We start from the raw sequence: 20,138 nt of genomic DNA on the forward strand, positions 1-20,138 counted from the left end.
TTTATGCGGAATCACAGTTATGCTGTAGTCAACAACATAAATCAAAAACACAAAGTTCAAATGATGATTGTCATAATATAACCAACACCATAAGATCACTTTTTTCTTTGTTCATCTGGCAGTTATAACTCAGATACAGCAGCAAAACAAAATCTAAAGTAAATAATATAAGGGTCAAGAGCCCAACTAAAGCAAACACCCATCACCATAACGGTAACTTACAATTTGAGATTTTCTCCTTCAGCGATTCTACTTGTTATCATCAGGTGTCTTCAATAATGCTCAATCATCACTAAATTAATCACTTAATTATCTCATTAACTTAAACACTCTTAAATGTGGACTCATACACTCCCAGGAGTGTTAATTTAACACTGGAGTTTTTGCTGTGTACAAAGAGCCGTAGTTAACTGACAAGCTGAGCCATATCGCATTAATTATCGCTGGCGATACGTCCGCGATATGAATGCGATATGGCTCAGCTTGTCAGTTAACTACGGCTCTTTGTAGTAAATGCTGCTCCGTCTGAAAGCAGGTGATGGCGATTTACTACTAATCAAGGAACCGGGTTTACTGACGAGATGCGCATAACAATATCGTGAGATAAATCGCCCAGCCCTACTCCAAGCTAAACTCAAAAGTTGGCAGCCCTGACAGTATCATCTTTCAATAGAGCAGTTTAATAGTCTTTTGTCATACATCCTGACTCAAATGATGTGTTTTTTACAGCAAACACTCAGAATAAAGTGAGATGATCTGCTGATGATCCTGAATGGCTTGTTGAATGAGTGTTGATAGTCTGAGGCTCATCAATTAACAGATCTACTGAAAACACTCTTTATTTCATGACAGTAGTTCCTGTTTTCACCTCATTTTTGATTTTTGATCTGAAGTCGGACACTTTCTGGTTCCCGTAGTGACTGCTCATGTGGTGTTTGCATACATACTTAACCACAGCTGAAGTGAAATAAATGCAATATTTGCCAAATAATACACAGATGTTTCAGAGACATTTTCATTCAATACTTTATGTACTGCTTCATACAGCGTCTGTTTGAACAAGAATAAAGTTCAACATAAGCTACTATCAATGAAGTGGAGTCTACGTTTTTTAATCAGATTTAATTTGATAAACATGACACAATATAACATCGCAACTACATGAAAAGAGTGTTTACTGTTATAAAAAAAAAAAAAAAAAACACGAAACACACGTGATCGTTGTCATGCGGTGAAACTGGCCAATCGTGGAACAGCTGTGTCATCATCACAGCTCGTGCAGCCGCTCTTGAGAAGCTGCGCTGGCTGAGTTCTCCGGCTACTCTCGAATCACTCTTGCGGTACTTTGATGGTATACGTCACAGTCATGTGGCGTCGGCACTGTATCAAGTTGGACAAAATTTCTAACCGGCATGCACTGCTTCAAGTCAGCCGCCGATCGGTCTGCGCAGAGCTGCATGAAGTCGAACAAGCCTATAAACTTCGATGTGTCATATAATTTTAAAACAAACTCAGTAAACTTTGATTTTTGCAGATCAGCTCCTCCCACATCAGTCACATCATCAGTGAAGCTCCTCCCACATCAGTCACATCATCAGTGAAGCTCCTCTCACTGTAATTCTCCATTAAATGCTGGGATATTCCCATCGGCTACAAGTGAAGACGAGCAGCAATGTATCAGGAAGAGCTGATATCTGTAAAGACTGAGTTTATTAAAGAGGAAAGTGAGGACATGAGTGATCCAGAACCCTGCAGAATGAAACACACTGAAGATACTGAAGAACAAAGAGGTTGGTGTTTATTCTTCATTCATTCATGATGCTGAAGAACATTCATGTTAGAAACATTCAAGCACTTCTTCACATTTAGACAAACAGTTGAACTATGAAATGGTACAAAACGTTCTTGTTTGTTTACAACAATTAATTGTTATATTGATTGTCAACATCAGGTCCAACTAAATATTTAGCTGTTTTATTTTACATTTATAACTGGCTCACATTTTTTTTGCAACCATGGTACCAAACATTTTGACATTTCTCAATATAGTTTGCTGGGTATTGACACAATTTTCAATATGATTTCTATTCACAAGCCTGTGATTCGATATCGATTGTTTTTGATATACTGTATATATCAGATTAAGTACATGGCACATGTTCTTAAGGAAAAAATCTCTCAAATAATGCTGTAAACTACACATGGGAATCAGTTGGTAATACACTACTATAATAGTGAAGGCTAAAATTTACTGATTTGTATACAAACACTTAAATTACATTCAAGGATGTTTTTATAATAATAAAGTCATACTAACTTTACAATTACATAATATTTTTACACATTTAAAAATGGCTGTCAAAAACTTTACAGATTCATTCAAACATGCATTAAATATTGAACATTAAAAATTATAATGCATATGTAATGTGGTGCATATGTTTATCAACATGCTCCTCTCTAGAATTGATTTTTCTAGCTGACTAACGAGTTATGGTCACTGAATGTGTTTTTTTTGTATGATTTATTTATTATTTTTATGGTACATACAGGGTGTAAAGAAAATAAGTAAACAACCAAACAAATAAATAAACAGGTGTAAATAAGTAATAATAATAACAAAAAAGGTAAAGGACAAAAAGTGGAAAAAAAGGGTGTAGAAAAATAAATATAAATACATTCTAATCATAGACAGTATATAAACTGGACACAGCGACCCCATAGGTTTCAATGGAGACAAGTGAAGTCAGTTAGAAGCACTAACTGCCTGATGGTCGAGCGTACTGCGCAGACTCAAACTGAGCTTGACGACATAGATGTGACGTGAGCAACCCGTCTGTCTTCTAGTAGCTGTGCCGAGAGAAATCTGAATCATTCCCTTCAGAAACTTGCAGAGACGGAGAGTGTGAGTAGGAACTGTCCATGAGCTAGGAGCAGGAGCAACCCTTGCTAAGTATTCTGATTAATTACTTTGACATTTTGTCTCCACGTCCCCCCGATTGTTCGCGAGCTTCTCCTCTCCTCCATATGGTAATTCTCTACTGTGTGACAGAGAGTCGCATGGTTATGACGCAATTGTTAACCTATTTTTTACAAAAACTACATCTACGGGGCCATAGTGTAAGATACAAGGTAATGGAGCCTTTTATACATTGTCGTGTTTCTTTAGAAATAAATAATGTCTTTAAACGCCTCAGATGTAAAGTTATTCGCTGTCAAAGTGACGCCAAAATGAATGGGAGTCAATGGGATGCTAACAGCAGGTGGGGGTCCGCTAATCAATGGCGGCACCCGGGGAACCTTCAATACTTTATGAAAGCTTCCCCCCTGATTCTAATCAGCAGATAACAATGGAAAACTGAGAAATGCAAAGACAGACCAACAAAGTATTACTACTACTACTATGGCCGAGTGCAACGAACTGCTTCTCGTTTTGAGCGTCTCTCTTCCAGAAATGATTTGTAGGCCACCTGAGAGTCACTGCGGCCATTGTTAATTGCTGTGCGCCAGTTGGGTCTGTCATTTGCAAGTGCCTCCCAGTTGTCCAGGTTGATGGAGAAGGCCTGAAGACCCCTCTTACTGACGTCTTTAAAACGTAGATGGGGCGACCATGTTTGCGGGGGGCATTTGCCAGATCGCCATATAGCAAGATTTTTGGGAGGCGAGTGTCCTTCATTGGATAAATTTGCACAATCCAACGGAGGTGGCGTTTACAAAGGATGGTGTACAGGTCACTGGAACCAGTTCTCTCACAGAGTTTGGCACATGATCCTTCCAGCATACCCCTAGTATGGAACGAAGGCAGCGAAAATGGAAGGCATTGAGACGATGTTCGTGTCTCCTGTATGTTGTCCATGCCTCACTTGCATATAGAAAGGTGCTAAGTACACATGCATGGTATACAGACTTTGAGGAGCAATGAGAGGTTCTTGTTCTGCCAGACACGCTTGCTCAATTTTCCAAACATTGATGATGCCTTCCGCATGTCAAGCTTTGCATCAAGGTTATTGTTGTTTGATACTATGGAACCCAGTTAGGTGAATTTGTCTACCACAGATAGACATGTGTTGTTAATGTATGCTGTAGGGTTGAGGGTTGGACAAGTCTTTTTAAGACTAATCTGCAAACCAAACTCTAGACATGCAGCGGCAAAAGATGAGCAGAGTAGTTGTAGATCTGCCTCTGAGTGGGCACGTACCAGAACATAGCATACTTTACTCTTCGCCCGCAGTCTGGCTAGATTGAACAGTTTTCCTGAGCTGCGGGTATGTAGTAGAAGGATACCCGAGTCATCAGGGAAGGCATGGCATAGTAGGGCAGAGAAGAAAATTCAGAAGAGGGTAGGAGCAAGGACACATCCCTGCTTTACCCCACACCTTATCTGGAACTTGTCAGAGCGAGTGTCTTCAGACTGTACAGTTGCCTTCATGCCCCTCATGAAACTCAGTGATCACCTTCAGTAACTTTGGAGGGCAGCCAAGTCTTTGTAGGATGAGGAAAAGTCCAGATCGACTAACGTAGTCAAAGGTCTTGGTCAAGTCTACAAATGCCAAGAACAGAGGTTTATGCCGTTCAATACACTTTTCCTGTAGTTGACGGACACAAAACACCATCTCTGCGTCTGAAATTGCGTACTATGTGAGTAGGTACATTTAAATTAGAACGTACTTTGCGACCATTAAAAAAGTACGTTCTATATAGTATGAATACGGGTAGTATGAATGGAGTCCGGACGTACTACATGCGCCATGTTGGAATTGTCACGTGACATACGCTGTCATAACAGCGCGAAAATTTAAAGAGCCCATTCCAATGACTGCACCAACTGCGAGCAATGTTTTTAGTTCTGATTTCTGCTTTCATCTGCGTTTTTACGTTGTTCGAGCTCACAATCCAGAGGAGGGGTTGTTCAGCTACTCGCAGATCATGCCTTCGTCGAGAGCTTTTCCGGAATTTCTCAAATAATGCAAGTATCATAATTTATTTAGCTAATAAATTTTACCTCCAGAAAAAAAACAAGTAATAAAAACTCGGTGAGTGTTTTAGCGCAATTTTCTCACCTCATGGGATCACAACACTAAGAGATAGTAAATCTTTCCCTGGATTTTTTTTCTGTGTTCCCGAGATTAGACCTTCCTTAACATAATGCCAAAAACCCGAAGTCTGTAGGTGGTCTGGTTGAGGAGTAGATAGAAGTGCAAGATTGGTGCGCACAGACACACAGAACAGAAATCATGAGTTAACAAGCGCAATTTTGTCCGGTGGAAAATGGCACTAAAAACACACACACACACACAATGACAGATGTTGATTTTTGGCAAGGAAAAGGTCATTAATTTGCTTATGCTATTACCATCGATGAATAAACATGGATGAATCAATAGAGATACATATAACGTTATATGTGTGTGTGTGTGTGTGTGTGTGTGTGTAACTTATCTCTATTGATTTATTCATTGATGGTAATAGCACAAGCAGTGTGCCTGTATGCATGTGTATGTATACAGCTTGTGATATTACCATTAGGGATGGGCATTCAATTAAATTTTCTTAGACGATCGTCGGGAGAATTAACGATTGACTATCGATTAATCATTAATATTTTTATAATAAAATTAATTATTTAACTTCTATAATTCAAAAATGCAATGAATACAAAAATACAACGTGTTTTTCCTCAATGAGACCTTTATTACAAGATTAATTTGTGGCAGACAGTTGAACTACGTTCAGTTAGGCAAACCGAACATATATGCGGTGCTCTAAAGCAGCGGAACCTGCAGCTGCGAGCCGGCGTTCTTAAACAGAGACCTAATTTGTTCCAAAATAATAATAATAATAAAGAATCATGTTTAACAATAACTTAAACAAAAAAACATAATAATACTTGACAGATTTTGTCAAAATGTAACTCAAAAGTATCCACGCCAGAAGAAAGAGGGTGAGAGATAGGCTATTAGCCTTCCTAACAAGTAGGCTAACTTAACAAATTAACGTTAGGCTAGTGAAAAATAACTAACTTTAGTAACTCGCAATCGCATACAACTTATGCACCAGTCTACTGATTTTTATTGAGAAACAAGAGCATGTTGACATGATCTGGGGTCAGACGCGACCGCAACCTGGTGACCGTCAGTCTAGCCGCCGAAAAAACATGCTCTGAGGGGATTGACGTTGCCGGGATGCAGAGGTACCTCCGCGCTAACTTGGCCAGCGCGGGGAACCTTATTCCGTTCACTTTCCACCAGTCTGTAGGTGTGCAATTCAGGAGTGGGAGATTCTCCCTCAGAAAGTTCTGAAGTTCTGCTTCAATACCAGCCTCACATTGAGTGGTATAGTGATCCCCAAGGAGTTGTGCCATAGCAGATGACTGGGAGGTCGCGAATTCAGTGTTTGCGCTCACCTCGCCCGTGTCAGACAACGCAGCCTCGACTCCCCCAGCCTGTTGGATAGCCGCCCTATCGGTCCCCACCGCCTCTCCCAGTTCAACCAGTTTCACATCAGCAGCCAGTCTCTGTGTTGGTGTAAGAAAGCCCAGGTGTTTGTGACGAGGGTCCAGCATTGATGAGATCATGGAGGCGAATGACACAAACTCACTAGCCTCAATCTGTATAAATACATGATGGGGAATCAATAATCAGAAAACGTTGTATTTTTTTTGTTGTTTATTTTATTCATAAAATAAATATTAAAATTAATATTTTTATGGAGTAAGAGTAACAGTTTTATTCTTTGCGGGGCTTATTGCTTACATCTAAATAGGTAACGAACTAACGAATAAATGTGTAATAATAACGTTATATTTTTTGTTGTGAATAAAATAAATAGTAAAACAAATATTTTATGGAGTAACAGTTTTATTCTTCGAGGGGCTTATTGCTTAAATCTAAAAAGGTAACACGCAGATAACAGGAAAGTATCCATGTAATTATGTATATGTAATCGAAGATAAAAAGTTTAGCTTACATTCATTCGTTGGATGTGAGAGGAACGCACTTTTGTCTTGAATTCGATGAGTCTGGGCCCGTCTGCGCACACAGCAAAATCCCCAGAGTAAAATTAACTCTGTTCAGAGAACATTTGGTCCCTCTCTACAGAGAGTTAAAATAACTCTGAATCAGAGTTAAAGTTAATGAGATACTTAAGTGATTAATTAAGTGATGATTGGGCATTAATGATGAACATCTGCTGTTAACAAGTTCTCAGCAGAGGAGGATTCAACAACTCCATAAACAGCATTACCAGCTTCACTTATTACTAACCAGGGGTGCGTTTCCCGAAAGCATCGTTGGCCAACTATGGTCGCAAGTTCATCGCAATGTCCATTGAACTCTATTGGTAACGACGGAACTTGCGACCATAGTTGGCCAACGATGCTTTCGGGAAACGCACCCCAGACTGACTTTATTTCTGTCAGACATCTACAGAAGGTCTTATTAAGAATTAACAGAGGTTTAGATGTTGATGATTTATTGAAAATGTATGATTACCATTATAGTGATGAGTGTTTCCTTCAGTTGGGCAGTTTGACTCTTCTTGCGAGTTTGTGGTTTTTGTAACAGCTTTTAACAAAACATGTAATTTGTTACAAAGAAAACCAAAAACAAAGATGAACAGGTGATATAGTGTTTAACAGCAGATAGTAAAAAAAATGCGCTTATATCGTCACTGTCCAAAAGTGGTCATTTGATGTTAATAGATTATATTCACTAACAATACTATCTTGCTACAGATTGGACATTTTGAATTTTTAAAATACATAACAGGGTTTTTCTTTTTTTTAAACAAAGACATCAATAATCAGCTTATGAATCTCAACAATGGTGACATGCTTCATGCTGCAATGCATGCTGGGAGCCACAATAGTATAAAACTCATGGCTCCCAGGATGCATTGCGGCATGAAACATGTTACCATTGTTGAGATTCATAAGCTGATTCTTGATGTCTGTGTCTTAGAAAAAAAAAATCCCCTATTATGTATTTAAAAAAATTCAAAATGTCCAATTTGTGGCAAGAGAGTATTGTTAGTGAACATAATCTATTAACATCAAATGACCACTTTTGGACAGTGATGATATAAGCGCATCATTCTACTTTTTGTTGTTGAAAACTAGATCACCTGAACATCTTTGCATCTGGCATTCTTTGCAACAAATTACATGTTTTGGTAAAAGCTGTTACAAAAACCATAAACACTCAAAAATATAAGCTAGAGTCAAACTGCCCAACTAAAGGAAACATTCATCACGATAATGGTGATCATACATTTTCAATAAATCGTCAACATCTAAACCTCAATTCTCAATACGAACTTCTGTAGACGTGTGACAGAAATAAAGTCAGTCTGGTTAGTAATAAGTGAAGCTGGTAATGCTGTTTATGGAGTTGTTGAATCCTCCTCTGCTGAGAACTTGTTAACACCAGGTGTTCATCATTAATGCCCAATCATCACTTAATTAATCACTTAATTATCTCATTAACTTTTACTCTGTTTCAGAGTTATTTTAACTCTCTGTAGAGAGGGACCAAATGTTCTCTGAACAGAGTTAATTTTACTCTGGGGATTTTGCTGTGCATGAGGTGGATATTGATGAGGCCGAAGATGACGGGATAAGTGTTCGAGATGGAGACGTCTTTCTCTGCAGACATAACCGTGGTGGCACATTTAAGTGCTGACAAGCACGGGCTGTGTGTCCTCCATCAGCTGCCAGTACTCATCCTTCAACTCCAGGATCCTGGCATCTTGAAGCTTGGTCACGGTTCGGTCCGACAGCACAGCAACAACAGCCCACCGCTGCTCCACCAGCCGATCAAACATCTCGCACACGGAGTTCCACCGTGTTTTACACGACTGGATAAGCCGGTGAGTTGCGAGGCCCATTTGCTCCTGTTTCTTTTGCAGCGCTTTGGTTGCTGTAGTGCTGTGATTAAAGTGGCTAACGAGTTTACTAGCCGCTGATATTACCCGATAAAGATACAGTGCAAATCCGTCATTTATGGCCAACTGGAGGGTGTGTGCAAAGCATGCAACGGAAATCAAGGGCACTCTGGTGGGACTGTTGGCAGCTACAATATTGGCCGCATTGTCATGAACGCATGCAATAACTCGGCCTTCAAGTCCCCACTGCTCTACAGCTCCATTCATTTTCTCAGCGAGGTGGTCAGCTGTATGCCGGCCTGGCAGACTTTCTGTGAGCAGGACCGCTGAGTTCATTTGCCAGTCATCACTGATGTAGTGGCAGGTTATGGTGATGTAGCTCTCAGCTGTTAAAGGAGAAGTTCACTTTTAAAAAAACTTTATGCTGATAATTTACTCACCCCCATGTCATCCAAGTTGTCCATGTCTTTCTTTCTTCAGTCGAAAAGAAATTAAGGTTTTTGATGAAAACATTCCAGGATTTTCCCACATATTATGGATTCTAGGGCTGGGCGATTTAAATCGCGATATTGTTATGCGCATCTCATCAGTAAAGCCGGTTCCTTGATTAGTAGTAAATCACCATCACCTGCTTTCAGATGGAGCGGCATTTACTACAAAGAGCCGTAGTTAACTGACAAGCTGAGCCAAATCACATGAATATCGCGGACGTATCGCCAGCGATATTTAATGCGATATGGCTCAGCTTGTCAGTTAACTACGGCTCTTTGTACACAGCAAAACCTCCAGTAAATTAGCGGTGTTAAATTAACACTCCTGGGAGTGTATGAGTCCACACTCAAGAGTGTTTAAGTTAATGAGATAACTAAGTGATTAATTTAGTGATGATTGAACATTATTGAAGACACCTGATGTTAACAAGTAGAATCGCTGAAGGAGAAAATCGCAAATTGTAAGTTACCATTATTGTGATGGGTAGTTGCTTTAGTTGGGCTCTGACCCTTTTTTTATGTACTTTAGATTTTGATTGGTGGTTGTATCTGAGTTAAAACTACCCGTTGAACAAATAATAAAAAGTGATCTGATGGTGTTGGTTATATTATGACAATCATCATTTGAACTTGATCACTGAACTCATTAAAATCCTTCTTTCTGACTTCGATTTATGTTGTTGGTTACTGCATAACTGTGAATCTGAATAAATGGCCAGAATTTTTGTTATAATATAAAGGATTTCTTAAAAGTTTAAAAAAAAAATCATTCTTTTAGGCACACACAGATGTCAAGATTCAGTCTATGCATCTCAACAATGGTGAGGAGCAGAATATTCAATGAGGAAAAGTAAATTACATAGACAATTCAGATCATAATGTATTCATACCGCAATGCATGATGGGAGCCATTAATGAGTTGTGATTGGTGGCAGCCACTGCAACATGCTTTATTATTGTCACCATAGTTGAGATTCACAGGCTGACTATTGATATCTGTGTTTTAAATGAATATGTCTGAATGTCTTTTTGATCAGAACAATGTTTATTAAATATTTTGAATTATAAGTAAAGTACTGATAATCATAGGCTGAAGAATCACTAAACTGCAGCTAACAAGTTAAACCAAACTATTTTAATATGTTTCATTTTTCAGATCACAGCATGATTATGTCAAAACATAACCAACAGTATATGATAACACTTTACTTTGTTCAGTTAATTGTTATAAAACATTAACAGCAGACAAACAACAGTAAGTATTTAATTAATCATATAATGGTCTAGAGCCCAACTAAAGCAAACACCCATCACCACAATGGTAACTTACAATTTGTGATTTTCTTCTTCAGTGATTCTGCTTGTTAACATCAGGTGTCTTCAATAATGCTCAATCATCACTAAATTAATCACTTAATTATCTCCTCAGCCCTAAATGCCGCTTCATCTGAAAGCAGGTGATGGTGATTTACTACTAATCAAGGAACCGGCTTTACTGACGAGATGCGCATAACAATATCGCGATTTAAATCGCCCAGCCCTAATGGATTCCAATGGGACCCAAACGGTTCAAGGTCCAAATGACAGTTTCAGTGCAGCTTCAAAGAGCTTTAAACAATACCAGACGATGAATAAGGGTCTTATCTAGCAAAACGATCGGTCATTTCAAAAATAAATAAAAAAGTTTAAGTTTTATAAGCACAAATGTTCTCCTTGCTCTAATGCCCATTTCGTGAAAAATAACATTTTCTTCAGGACAGAAATTTTTCAAGCGTGACCTTATCAACGTAATTGCGTATTACGTGACGTCACGAACGCGCATCACAGAACAGAGCAAGGCGAACATTTGTGCTTATAAAACTTAATATTTTTTATTTATTTTTAAAATGACTGATCGTTTTGCTAGATAAGACCCTTATTGATCGTCTGGTATCGTTTAAAGCCCTTTGAAGTTGCACTGAAACTGTCATTTGGACCTTGAACCGTTTGGGTCCCATTGGAATCCATAATATGTGGAAAAATCCTGGAATGTTTTCATCAAAAACCTTAATTTCTTTTCGACTGAAGAAAGAAAGACATGGACATCTTGGATGACATGGGGGTGAGTAAATTATCAGCAAAAGTTTTTTTAAAAGTGAACTTCTCCTTTAAAGCGGTCCAGCAGTCTGTAGTTAGAGCAACTCTCTCAGCTTTGCTCAATTATTTTAACAGCTGCTGCTTTCGTTCTTCGTAGTGAGTTTTTACCAGTCTAGTCTACTAATTTGATATGCTGGTTCCAATAAATGTATCAGTTCTCGAAAACCATTGCCCTCAACAATACTTAAGGGCAGAATATCCATCTCAATGAACTTGCAGATCCCTTGGGTAATTTTCTCTGCTCGTTGTGCATCACAGCTCCGAGTCCGTGCTAACGCCGACTTGATGCTAGGTTGAACTTGAGATGCACCGCCACCGACCAGGGACGGATGCACTTTATTTAAGTGGTACATCATCTGAGTCGTGGCCGTGTTGTACTTATAGCTTGCATCGCAATGTTTGCAGTGAACTATTTCGCTTTTTAAATCAAAATGGTCCCAAGCCACACTTCGCCGTGACCTCTTCATGATTATTTTGAAATCAAAACGGAAGATCACAGATAACCGAGTATGGTTTCAAATATTGCCCCCGGGTGGTAAAATGTTTAATTGCTGCCACACAGTGAAATTCATTTAATTGCTTCAAGACTCACACTACGCAATGCAACCTGCATTAGATAAAAAATGCATTAGATTAATCGATAACAAATTAACGTGATCGACAAAATTCTTAACGATCAATTATCGATCGTCGATTAATCATGCCCATCCCTAATTACCATCAATGAATTAATCAATATAGATACATTTTTATTGAATTTTAATGCCAATTGTACATTTAATTTTAATGGCAATAGCTCCTTTTCATTACCATTAGTGAAATAACTGAACATAAATATACAAGCCTGATAAAAATTATAATTCTAGAAGAAAATTTCAGTTGGCACTTAGAGGCTTTTACATCTGAAGTCTTCATTATATTTATATTTATAATATATATATATACACACATACATACTGTACATTAAAATGGATCATGCATAAGAAATGGATTCTATACATGTAAATACAAACATATTGTATTTATAAATAAGCCAACACAGGGAACAAGTATCTTGTTAATTCAAATTGTATTCTAAAATAAAACTATATACACGTTTACAGATTGTGAGCCCTACAACCTACTGCCACCTGAATGCTGCTGTGCCAATTCTGATTTACGAGGTGAGACGCAGTCCGTGTCAGAACTAACACCAAGAGAACGCACATTCCAGCATGTGATGGAGGTGTATATGACAGTTGCAGGATGACGACCAGGTCGCATCTGCCGTACACGCAAACCTTGAGAGCAACAACAGCACTCTTAAGGACAGAGTGCTCCCGAGTTGCCAGTCGAGGAGGCTGAATGTTAGACGTCATAATGGAGAGATGAGATGAGTAGAAAGCGCCCGGGCAAAAAAATTAAGTGAAAGGATGTGTGCCCTTGTCAAACTTCCACCTCTGCACTCAATGCTACAGATTCCTACGGAACACAGGTGTGTGACGGTTGGTGTAGTTGCCCCACAGTGAGCAGCTGATTAGGTGGATTGCCCCGTGACCATTGGTGAGGTGCTCTTCTGCTCATCGGGCGGCTGAGACAGACTGACTCAGGTGCCGTGACACAAAGCGTACCAGCATACCAGACCCTGCTGCCGGGCTAGCAGGGTGGACTGGGTTTCGTCTGGTCTCTCGCCTTTGACCTGGCTGGCTTACTTGAAGCTACCAGGGGTACAAGGTCCCGCATCAGCTTAACTCTCAGTGTCATTGGGACTCACAAGCTGTTCCGCCACGACAAGGCACCAGGCCATGGAACAGAACAAAGTATTAAGTGCACTTAAAACTGAATTCTAAACATCAATGTAAAATTACAAAGTACTAGCTGGAATGGGAAATGTTAATCAGACATATTAAAGATTGCAGAGTCTGTATGTATGCTAAAAAGGGCTTCCAAATTGTAGAGAATCATGTAATCATGTTCGGTGAAGAGTTTTTTTTTTTTTTTTTTTTAAGTTTGATGAAATACAAGGTGTCTTCAATCCACCTAGAGTGTGATGGGGGATGGAATATGTTTTTTTTCTGAGGTAAATGTGATGTTACATGACATTGTTTACAAGACGTCTTTCTGTGGTTGAAACACTAATTAAGCGATTACATCAGACATGTTACGTGTTTAGATGAGTTTTACTGTATGTTTTAACATACCTTCAGATGTCCATTCATGTTTATTTTGTGCTGCCACTGATATTAAAGAGGAGATGATCGGTTCGACTGTGTGCTTCTGTCACACCACATTAAACAGCCCCAAAACAGTATTTATTTTTTGAATTTCGTAATAAAATGGACATAATTTCAAACCTTAGACTTTGTTTCATATCAAAAGTAACAAAGCATAAAGATCATTGCGATTTATTGGATGGATCTGCGCTACAATGTTCTGTTCATTCATCAACTGAAAACAGGATAGACTAATCGATTCTTGGGATTTAGGAATCGATATCGGTTCGTAAAAATGAGAATTGATTAAAATCGAAAATCAATATTTTTTACCTAGCCCTAAAAAAACATTAAACTGTATTAAGTAAATAAGCTTTCCAGAATTCCAAAATGGCTGACAGGGATGTAAACCTAACCTATTTATCAGTTTTCCTGTAACCAAAGAACACTAACCAGAAGAGTCCTAAACTTAAACTTAAACGCTAAAAAAAAAAACGACCTTACTTACTATTAATAAGCAGTAAATTAGGAGTTTGAGGCAAAGGTTGTAGTTAATAGTGAATGTGTTCCCCATACTGAGGTGTTCCCCATATTTCATCAAATTAAAAAATTGTATTTATGAGCATTTTTCATAACAATACACACAATTATTTCATTCACTTTTTTAAAACCTTTTTTTGTACAGTACAAAATATTATTCAGTTTAAAATAATTATTTTGTATGTAGCCTATTAAATCTCCTGCTGTTTATGATGTCATCTGTTATAATAAACAACAGTTAAGCTAAAAAAGAAAAACAGTTCTTAAACTGAAAACGTCTTGGCACTGTAGGCCCTATCTTGCACCCAGCGCAATTGATTTTGTACACTGACGCATGTATCATTCCTATTTTGCACCCGCGCACAACAGACTTTTCCCTCCACAGAAGCACGTCGGTTAACTAAGAAATACACTTTCGCTCCCCGCCGGGGCGGTTCAGCGCAAAGAGGAGGCGTGTTCCGGCGCAAACGTTCCCTCATGCTATTTTGCAGGTTTAGAAAACAATTCTGCCACTTGCCGAAAAAACCTAGTTTAAAGTCAGTGGCATGTTGCACGTTATTCATATGCTAATTTAAGGGCGCATGCTTGGCCATAATCAATGTAGCGTGTGCACAACGCGCATACACTTTGATTCTCTCATCTACACAGAAGCAGCAGTTTTCATTTTTGCAAATCATACATTACGATAGATAGGATCTGCTTAACCGAAGTTAATTTAGGCGTGTTCTCCGTCCCCAATGTCACTTCTTCGTCTTCTACGGCCCTGACAAGAACGTCGGTCTCCTTGGCTGTGAACCGCTCCTGGCGTGCGTCTGGCAAATCCGCCGTTATAATAGGAATCCTTTATAGAACAAGCGCACCTGCTCTTAAAGGGAATGTGAGATGACGCTCTGATTGGTTTATTTCACATTACGAAAAGATTGAAATGGCCGCAACACTGCTTACTCCCATATTTTAATAAAAAAGCAACGTTTCGACCCTACTGGGTCTTCTTCAGGCAAATGGTAAAACACATTTGATACAGAGATATATAGGCCTTACAATCAACTGACCCACCCTGTGATTACAATTAGCTTAATTGGGTCTGAACAAGCCTAATAACCCCACTCATTACTTAATTAAGAGAACACTTGCATGGAAAAAACAATCAACATACACAGGAAAACAATTCCATATATACAAGTTAACCCCAAAAATACAAATTAACACCCAAAAAAGATTTTTGGAGAAAAAGACCCACATATGCATATAATTTAGTCAGAAACAGGAAAATACCTACAAAAGATCAGTAAATACTCACATACATGTCATGTGTGTATATATATATATATATATATATATATATATATATATATATATATAAACCCACAATCACATACATAGGCTACATAAATACAAATTATATTATGACATATACATGACAAAGCCATACATTATAAGAATGGCTTTATGTCAAAATCTTCATTAAGACCATAAGGAGACATTGTGTTTAATTAGTAAATCCAAAAAGTTTCCAGTTGGAGAAGCCTTTTACCTTGATCTCCTCCTCTAAATGGTTTATTGACCCGCTCCACCCCGATGTATCTAAGGGCGCTGACATTATGGCCAGCTAGTTTAAAATGAGTGCGTTCATCTCCTTTTCTGATGGTGCTTCTGTGCTCACTGATTCTAGTTGTAGCGCTCTCGTTGTTTTACCAACATATGATAAGCCACATGGGCAACTGATTAAATAAATAACATGTGTGGTGCTACATGTAATAGTGCCGCGAATAGATAATGTCTTACCAGTGTGTGGATGATTAAAATGTTTACACTTATACGTGTACGTGTACGAGCACTGGGCACAACTGCCACATCTATAATTACAATCTGGCATGCTAGGAAAAGGCGTTGTAAGTTGTGGACGTATATCATTCTTAACTAGATGATCTTTTAAGTTAGAAGCACGCTTAAAAATAAGCTTAGGTTTTTCTGGGAAGACTTTGATTAGTTTAGGGTCCGAATCAATAATGTGCCAATGTTTGTAAACGGATCTTCTAAATTCTGACACAAGTGGAGAATATTTTACACAACATAAAGGAGACTTGTTTGGGTTTTTTGTGCGTTTATTTGATCGAAGGCACTCGTCTTGCGTTATCTGATCAAAACGTTCTTTGGCTGAATCAACCCAATCTTGGTTGTACCCTCTGTTGAGGAATCTTTTTGTCAAGTCCGCAGCTTGCTTTGAGTAAGATGTGTTATCGCTGCATATTCTGCGTACACGATTAAACTGACTGATTGGGAAGCTTTTGACCAACGGCCTGGGATGAAAACTATCCTCATGCAATATAGTGTTGCGATCTGTAGGCTTGCGAAAAAGATCCGTTTTAAGATCGTACCATCTTTATATATCTGAATATCCAGAAAACTGATGCATTGTTTATCATTAGTTCTACCAGAAAGACTCGGGAGACTAAATACTGTGACAATTAACCATTTATTAGCAACCCAGCAAGCAATAAAGTTCTTTGGCGTAGGCCCCGTCCGTAGCTCGTAATCTGAGGGTCCGGACTCTGCATATCCTGCCTGAAGATCAAGGCAGGGGCGCAGCCGACCCCCGTGAGGTATGGAAGGGACCATCCTGGTGGTGGTGGTGAGGAGGATGAGGGAAGGATTCAATTTGGAGGAGGTGGGGAGGATGGTGGTGAATTGAAGCGTCAGCATCTGCGAACTCAAACATGAGTAAGTACCGATCTTATATACCACAAGTGTTGGAATGTGATTGGATAGATAAAAAGTAGAGTGACGTAACAATTAAGTCTTCCTGGCAGAACTTAATGCTAGAGCTTTCATTTCTACCAGAAAGACTCGGGAGACTAAATACTGTGACAATTAACCATTTATTAGCAACCCAGCAAGCAATAAAGTTCTTTGGCGTAGGCCCCGTCCGTAGCTCGTAATCTGAGGGTCCGGACTCTGCATATCCTGCCTGAAGATCAAGGCAGGGGCGCAGCCGACCCCCAAAGAATAAGTGGAAGAATGCTTCCACCTGGACGGAGCCTACCAAACCCCCAAAACGAAAAATAAAGTATACCCACCAGTCTTGAGTCCTGAAGTTCCTAGAAAATAAAAGAACAAGAGTTAACTTGATAACCGTGAACATGGAACGCCATGTGGCTGATAGCTATTTATAAAACAGAGACAAAGCCGCAGGGCTACATGGCCTACTAGACCACAGGGACAAGGCCGCAGGGCCACACGGTCTGCTAGACCACAGAGACAAGGCCGCAGGGCCACACGGTCTGTTAGACCACAGAGAGAAGGCCGCAGGGCCACACGGACTGCTAGACCACAGAGACAAGGCCGCAGGGCCACACGGTCTGTTAGACCACAGAGACGAGGCCGCAGGGCCACACGGTCTGCTAGACCACAGAGACAAGGCCGCAGGGCCACACGGTCTGCTAGACCACAGAGACAAGGCCGCAGGGCCACACGGTCTGCTAGACCACAGAGACGAGGCCGCAGGGCCACACGGTCTGCTAGACCACAGAGACAAGGCCGCAGGGCCACACGGTCTGCTAGACCACAGAGACAAGGCCGCAGGGCCACACGGTCAGCTAGACCACAGAGACGAGGCCGCAGGGCCACACAGTTTGCTAGACCACAGAGACAAGGCCGCAGGGCCACACAGATTGAAAGACCACATATATAATTTTATTTATTTATTTTTTAAAACCACCACCAGTAGTTGCGTAGGAATTTACCTGGTCCATCATTGGAGAGCTTGCTGAGCTTCGAGGATGATTCTTGGATCAGGTCTAATATATGACTCGAATGCAGAGGAAGACCATCTGCCCAGGATCTTGATGGCTGCAGTAGATATGCCACGTTCAGCTGCTGTAGTTGCTGCCCCGATTCTGAAGGAATGCCCAGTATACTGGGAGGGAGATAGGCTGCAGCTTTTGAGGACAGAAACTAGGTGATTCCTAAACCAGGCTTTAGAAAGGGGTGCTCCGTTAAGTAGGATAAATAGAGGGGAAAGTTCTGAAGATCTCTGGCGAATTTTAAGAAATTTAAGCATAGATGAGAAGGGGCAGAAATTGTTGTTAATTTTAGAAATTGTTAGAGTAACACCAAAACCTTCAGAATCACTCTTAGAGTGCTTGAGAAAAAGTGTAAAGAAATCAGGTGAAAAGCGTAAATCAGAAAAAGAAAGACCATGGGCAGGATTGAAATGATTGGTTGCTGAAGTAAATTCCCCCGGACGCATAAATCCGTAAAAAGCAGTTAGAAACACGGCTTCTAATAAAATATTAGTATATGTAGAAAAAAGTCCGTTACGTAATGAAGTGATTAATCTTTGCAATAAGGGCAAAGTAATTGGCAATCGTTTGTCTGGAGAATTACTAGAGGATTTACTTATACCTTTGAGCAAAAGCCGAATAGAAGTAGCAGAAAAAAGACTTGGATAATAGGGATTAAAATATTTTGCGTAGAATTGAATGCCTGCGAGTAATCTGCGAATAGAAGAAGGTTTAAGATTGCGTTTTTCGAAATTAAAAACGAGAAAGGAACAGACAGTTGTTAGCAAGATGGGAAATAAAGGAATCTGAAAAGAAAAGCAAAACATTAAAAAAGAAGACCAAGCGGAAGTATAAGCTTTAAAGGTAGAAGGAGCTACTCCTTTAGACATATATTGTCTCGCTGAAGTAACTAAGTCGTTTAATTTAACATTACTGCCGATAGGTGAGGGCAAGGTGTGGGGTCCGTATTGGCTGAAGGGCAAAGCCGTCTGAAGGTCTGAAAACGAAAACGAGAAAGTGCGTCAGCAACAACATTGGAATGTCCGGGTATATGAACAGCCTTAATGATGAAATTGAAAGCGACTGATTGCCAGATAAGGCGTCTCACAAAAGGCATAATCGTCTGGCAAGATGATCTGCCTTTATTAATGATGGCAACAACGGCTTCGTTATCGCAGAACATCATAATACGTTTCCTTGACCACGCTGGACCCCAAATTACGCTTGCTATAACGAGTGGATAAAGCTCGTAGAGCGCGGAAGATACTGAGCCAGAAGTAGATGCGGGAAATGCGATTGGCCATTTCTCTGCGAACCACTGACCTTGAAAGAAACCCCCGAATCCGATGGACGGGGCAGCGTCAGTAAATAGATGTAAATCTGCTGATGATTCGAAAGCATCATTATAAAAAAAAGAAATGCCGTTCCAATCATTTATCAAGCGAGTCCAAAATTTTATATCGGACAAACATCCTTCATCTAACTGAATCGAATCACTTAGGTTTTGCGTAGAATGAGCCAGTGTTAGCAAGCGAGAAATAAAAGCCCTTCCTTGTGGAATTATACTCATGGCGAAATTTAAATGGCCGAGCAGGGAAAGTATGTCACGTTTCGAAACGACACGTAAGGAGGAAAAAAGTTCCAGAAAAGATCTGATCCTTAGGAGTTTTTCGTGAGGAAGAGAAGCTTGCATTTTGACCGTATCGAGAGAAATGCCTAGAAATTTGAGCAAAGTAGAGGGGCCCAGTGTTTTTTCTGCAGAGAGGGGAACGCCAACATCACTAAATACTTGTTTAAGAATGTCGAGAGTGGGAGATTGAGAGTTTGGAAAATCGATCAACAAAAAATCGTCCAGTAAATGCAAAACGAAGGGAAGTTTACAGACGTTCAGTAGGATCCAGCACAAAGCTTCGGAGAGACTGTTAAATATGTGAGGGCTACTTCTACACCCGAACGTGAGTCTTACAGCGAAATAGAATTTTGAAGCCCATTTAACTCCAAAAAGATGCCAGTCAGAAGGGTGGATTGGCATGGTTTTGAAAGCGTCTGTAATGTCAGCCTTAGCTAACCAAGCACCTTGGCCAGCTAACTTGATTAACTGAATTGCATTGTCAACC

The 20,138-nt window shown here is 39.7% G+C and overlaps 1 protein-coding gene across 2 annotated transcripts in view; it reads left to right on the plus strand.

Annotated features, from left to right (window-relative positions):
* Positions 1 to 20,138, plus strand: part of LOC308704634 (uncharacterized protein) — a 53,403-nt gene that overhangs the window by 3,427 nt on the left and 29,838 nt on the right. The window contains exons 2-3 of one of the 2 annotated variants that reach the window (XM_081389076.1): positions 1,535 to 1,790; positions 12,611 to 12,670. In XM_081389076.1, coding sequence (XP_081245202.1) covers positions 1,673 to 1,790; positions 12,611 to 12,670 — 178 coding nt within the window. In that variant the 5' untranslated portion in view covers positions 1,535 to 1,672. The remainder of the gene's footprint in view (positions 1 to 1,534; positions 1,791 to 12,610; positions 12,671 to 20,138) is intronic. The other variant, XM_081389077.1, reaches the window with a different exon arrangement.

This window comes from Scardinius erythrophthalmus (genome assembly GCF_964197995.2).
Source record: "Scardinius erythrophthalmus genome assembly, chromosome: 1".
In the NCBI taxonomy this organism is placed as follows: Eukaryota; Metazoa; Chordata; class Actinopteri; order Cypriniformes; family Leuciscidae; genus Scardinius; species Scardinius erythrophthalmus.